The following is a 5830-nucleotide window of genomic DNA, read 5'->3' on the forward strand; positions in this document are numbered from 1 at the left end:
TTGACCTCCTTTGCTGTGGAATATATATATATATATATATATATATATATATATATATATATATATATATATATATATATATATATATATTTCATCACATTTTTATGACTCTTACGTGAGAAATATATTATCCGCACATGATGAATATTGTAGTTAAAAGTTCAAGGATTTTTTAATAAGAAACAATCTAGGCAAGTTTGAATTTAGAGTGATAATATGGTAAACATAAACAAGTTAAAGAGTTATGTTTTGTTGATATATAAAATAGAGTTTGGGCAACTTTGATTTCTTCTATAAATAATTTTGTTCTTAAAATTTTACTCTTATAATATAATAAAATGTTTTTAAATTTTCTCTTTGTGAGCATCTAAGAATAAATTTCGTTTAGGTTACTATTGTTATGTATAATCGATCTCAAATTAAGATAAAATGAATGAATTGTAATAGGCTGTCGACAATTAATCAAAAACTTCGTTAAATTTGTATGACATGGATCAATTACGTAATAATGTGAATGTTAGGTCGTTGTTCATAAACAACGCGTTGTATGGCTCGAGTACAGTATCAAAAGAGTAAGGGACGTTGTATCGCCGTCTCGATATGGTGAAAAATAAACAAGAGTTACCACATTTTCATGAACAGATATGGGTGAAGAAGTTAGTTCATTTTGAAACATTGAATATAAGCACACTTACGGAAAAATCTATAAAAATAGTGGACACTAGTTAAGAGGAAAATCAATTTCATGTGCCTACAAGAAACTAAGTGGACATGTGAAAATGTGAAAGAATTAGACAGTTCAAGATTTAAGCTTCGGTACATCGACAAAGTTAGTTCGAGAAATACGGTGGGGATTATTTTAGATATATTGAAAGAAGGATGGTGTGTATGTTAAAAGAGTAGGAGATTAGATCATAACCTTGAAATTTATTTAATGAAAGAGATGATATCTCACTAGACTCTAACATGATCAACATTAGAGAAGAGGATCAGAACTATAACAAAATTATGAGATCAAATAAAATGTTTGATTAATGATGAAAAATCACTTTGGTTTCGGTCTATAAGAATAAGACAAATATAAAAAATTGTTCAAATTATAAGGTGGATTAAATTATGAGTCATACCATGAAGTTATGAGAAAGAGTAACTGAATAAATTTTAAGAAACAGACTTACGTCACTTTAATTTGTTTTATGTTTGGGAGGTCGACCATGGAAGTGATCTATCTATTATGACGTATGATTGAACAATATCTCATGGACCAACAAGACGTGTATTAAATTTTCATTGACTTGGAGAAGACATATGATAGAGTGTCTAGAGAGATTTTGTGAAAAACACTAGAGAAGAAAGGGGTTAGTCTTACTTGGAGAGTCGAAGTAGGATTTAAATGAGAGTTTAGAGTTTTGGAGACAAGACTTAGAAATGCATGGTTTTCGCCTAAATATAAGTAAGATAAAATATATAAAATGTAAGTTCAAAAAAATGAGAAACACTCATAACTTAGAAATGAAAGTTAGAAATCATAACCACGCATTTTAAATATCTTTGGTCCGTAATACACAGTGATGGTGAAATAGAAGAAGATGTAAACCCTCGAATTCAAAATTGATAGCTGAAATATAAGAGGGCCTCAAAGATTTTATATGACACAAAAACACCGCTCAAGTTGAAGGAATTTTTTTATCAGAAAGTGGTAAGACATGTGATGTTGTACGAGACATAATGTTGGGCGGTTAACCATCAATATGAGAATAAATTAAATGTGACAGAAATGCGGATGTTGCGTTGGATGTGTGGTAAGACTAGACGAGATAAGATTAGAAATAACAATATAAGATAAAGAGTTTCCCTACAAGAAAAATAGCAAGTTACGCGGTTATTTTGGAAGGTTACGGTTGTTTGAACCGCCTCAATAGCTATGTCGCGACAATTTTGGATAGTATTCTATAATAGAAAAAAGAATGGAAAATTAAGTGGTTTGAACATACAGATAGAAGACATGTAATTTCTGTTGTTGTAAGGAGAATGAATCATGTAAAGAGAAGTCAAACAAAGAGATGTATAAGGTAGATTTGAAATCAATTTGAAAAATACTTGTTTATACTTTTTAGCAAAATTATTAATCCAATTTTTGTCTAATCACCCAATTTTCTTCAATGAAACCTAATCACTTTTTTCAACAACCACTTCTATTTTATACGAATCATAACAGAACTGTTATTGTTATAAACATCAGTCCAAATAAAATAAACCAAGTATCTTTACTCAAATACATCAATAAAATACAATTTCTTGTGTCACTAGTTGCAACAATAAACATTAAACCTTGATTATACAATTAATAATCTAATCAAATTCATTTAATAATCAATCAATCATATAGACCCTCTTGCTCCCAAACATCAACAAGAAAGTTAATCATTTCCTGTGTCAAAAAAACATTATAATCAATCATTACTATGTTGCCACATTTAACTTACCAGAATTGCAAATTTCAATAATTGAAGAACCATGTTTAGAAAATGATCATACTCTTAGAGGAATAGGTTTGGGAAAAGGCTTATTGTTTTCAAGTAGATCTTCATAGGTAGCATTTGAACTGTGAAACATGAATTGAATTCAGTAAAAAATTAACAAACACTTCAAAAATAATTTTGATGTAAAAATAAGCTACCAAACATTGCAAAGGTATTAATTTTACCTTATTCTTGATTCTCTATTTTCTGTCTTACTTTCAGACCTTTTATTTTCACCCCATTGTTTCCTTATCTGGTTCCATACAATAAACCCTGCATATACATTAAAAAAATTCTCACTATAATAAACAATTTAATTAAGCGTTTTTACATGAAATATTTTTATAATATCCAAAAAATTAAATTTAAATTATTCTTATAAGCTAATAATTGACAACAAACTTGCCTTGATTGACAAATTCATGAGAATTAATCTGACTGCTTGAAGCACTTTGAAGATCAGAAGAAGAATTCAGTGTTTTTCCACTCGACGAAAGGCTTTTCGTCGATCGAGCCGCGCTATGATCCTTTTCATAAGCACTGCTACTCCAAAAATCAGATGATCCATCATTCTTAGTCACTATTTGGCCTTGAATTCTTTCTCCTTCAAATCCCTCATCCATTGAAATACCAACAGAAGGTTTTTCGCGGCTTCGAAGACAACCTATGCTCTATCGGAAAAAAACATGTTCAACCACAATTATCAGTGTAATGCATAACATTAAATTTAGCATATATATACAAATCTTCACATTCTTACAGAAAAAATTCCTTTGAATTTAAGCTTGAATTTTTCCATGGAAATAATAACAAGAATGCGAAAACAAGAACAACAAAACAGAAAAATTGAGCAACAAAGTTTCTTTATACAGAATCTATCAAAAAGTGATAACAAGCAACACTTAGAATACATTTATAATTATAGCATATGAAAACTCCATGTGTTGTGTCTTATTATACAGATTTCAATTATATGCTTGCTTAATAACAAAGCAAGTACAAGAAAAGATTCCTAAACATGATTTTTTTTATTTAAATTGAAAACTAAGTAGAAATTAGAAATGGACTTAACTTACTAAGAAAGATTAAGAGAATTGCAGTTACATAGCAATCAAGTAATGCAAAATTTGATTGGTTAGTTGATTTTGTGGTTTACTTGGGAAGCAAGTTAAGAGATGAAAAATGTGTGTAAAAGTTAGTATTTTCTTAGAGATTAAGTAATGTGTGGAGTTTAATTGGTTAATTAGTTATTTTAATTTGAGACAGCAAAATAAGAGAAAGAACAAAGAGAGTAAAGAACTTACACTATGCACTCAAGGTTGTATTTAGACAAAGTCAATGATAGGATCAAGAGAATTTATTGGCTTTCATGCACAATAATGATAAGAATAATTATGATAATAAAATGGATAGAAGAGAACTTGTAACTTTAATAAAGAAAAAAATTAGGGGAGGGGAGGGACAAAAATCTAGGAAATATTCGAGGTTTGGGTTCTCTTGAAAAATAATGATTGAAATTATTATATAAAGGCTTGTTTGGATGTTGTGAAATTGTATGGAAAACGTGAAAGATGAGATTTTGGGCCATTTGGTTGGAAATGGAACTTCTTATGGGCTGTTTATTTTAGATTATTCATACTTGTTAGATTTAGTGAGTTTGGTTGTATCATAATGATATGATGATATGTTTAGAATGTAAAATATGAAAAGAAAAAAATATACTTTTTATAAAATTGAAAAAAATGCATAGTTACAAAAAAACTTATTTTATTAAAACTTTAAAAGTAAAATCATTTTGACAAAATAGAGAAAACCATACTCATTACATGACATTATTTTAGGTTTCTTTTCTATTCATTAAATGTTTTCGCACTTAGTCTACGGTGTGCTGTCTTTGACTAGTAAAGTAGTGATGAAATAATATTTCTTTAGATTTTATCTTATGTTCAATGTTTTAAAAACTAAATCGAAGGTTGAATCGATGAAACTTACGATTTAAGTTTAATTGATTAAATCTATGGTCGAACTGTTTATTAAATAAACTAATAATATGAAAATAAAATTCATATGTATGTCACACATAATCATACGTTCACACCTTAATAAAATAAATATTTCAAAAATCTATTACAAAGTTAATACAACAATATCGATAATACATATAATAATCTAACATAGTTCTACACTTTATTTAAACCTTTATTCAAGAATAATTTGACTAAATTAAAAAATTACAATAAAAAAATTAAACTAATTCAAACAAAAATTAAAATAATAGAATATAATAATTAAAATAAAATTCAAATAATTAAGATTACCTAAATTAAATAAGATAGAATATCAAAAATAAGTAAAACAATATACTTTATTAAACAATAAAAAAATCACAATCAATATTGAGTTGGATATCCTGACTATGTTTAAAAGAGACGACGTGATGATGATGGAGTGTGATTGAAAGAAAAATTATAATGGAGTGACAAAATTTAGAAGTTTGTATGGTTGTAAAAAAAACATGGAGTTTTTTTTGTGATTGGGGAATGTATGTTAAGTTTTGATATTGACATATTAAAATTTAAAATAAAAATGGTTAATTTTACGCATTTTGTTTGAACCAGGCGGTTTTACAAAACCGACTATGGTTCTTTGGTTCAGATGATTTTGGACGGTTCAATCCGATTTTTCTGGTTTTGAAAAGGTTGACCCAACCGGATTCATCTTCGGTTCCCGGTCCAACCGGTTGAATCGGTCGGTTCGATCCGATTTTTATAACATTGGTTATGTCTTTAGCTAGTAGATGTATGACTTTGATATGGAATTATGTATCGTGGATTATTTAAGATATCCTAAATAGAGCTTTAGGATCATGAATATATGTGAATGGATCGTCTTCAGTTTTTTTTCTTCAGCTTTTCGATGCTGCTCAAAATCCAATTATTGATATGTAATGAAGGAATAATGGTCTAATTGATAAATAGATATATAACAAAGCTTTTCGATGCTGCTCAAAATGCAATTGTTGATATGTAATGAAGGAATAATGGTCTAATTGATAAATAGATATATAACAAAGTCTAAAGGTTGAAAACAATGTTGAAGAGGATTCAAAACCTGAATAGATTAGTAATGAATGAAATACCTTTCACTTTTTCAATTTTTAGGATTGAGATATTTATAATTACATGTGATTAAATTGTGATTTCAACTTAACTAGATTATGGCGTAATGGTTGTTTTTGGATAAGTGACAATAACGACCCTTTTATAGGAACATCTGGTATGCCATGCACGTAGTCAAAGAAGTATCAC

At 28.3% G+C, this 5830-nt stretch overlaps 1 protein-coding gene across 3 annotated transcripts; it reads right to left on the reverse strand.

The window, feature by feature from the left end:
• Window positions 1–2248: 2248 nt before the first annotated feature.
• On the reverse strand, window positions 2249–3970 carry LOC127093214 (uncharacterized). 3 transcript variants are annotated; one of them, XM_051032119.1, is made up of 5 exons: window positions 3827–3970; window positions 2929–3193; window positions 2708–2795; window positions 2539–2605; window positions 2249–2431 (listed from the first exon to the last, which is right to left on the reverse strand). In XM_051032119.1, the coding sequence occupies exons 2-5, from the start codon at window positions 3143–3145 to the stop codon at window positions 2378–2380; spliced, it is 426 nt and encodes a 141-aa protein (XP_050888076.1). In that variant the 5' UTR covers window positions 3146–3193; window positions 3827–3970; the 3' UTR covers window positions 2249–2377. The 3 variants fall into 3 exon arrangements, with proteins under 3 accessions (XP_050888076.1, XP_050888075.1, XP_050888074.1); XM_051032118.1 differs by lacking the exon at window positions 3827–3970 and adding an exon at window positions 3599–3756; XM_051032117.1 differs by lacking the exon at window positions 3827–3970 and adding an exon at window positions 3283–3492.
• Window positions 3971–5830: the final 1860 nt, after the last annotated feature.

The sequence above is a fragment of the Lathyrus oleraceus genome, chromosome 6, assembly GCF_024323335.1.
Source record: "Lathyrus oleraceus cultivar Zhongwan6 chromosome 6, CAAS_Psat_ZW6_1.0, whole genome shotgun sequence".
Taxonomy (NCBI): domain Eukaryota; kingdom Viridiplantae; phylum Streptophyta; class Magnoliopsida; order Fabales; family Fabaceae; genus Lathyrus; species Lathyrus oleraceus.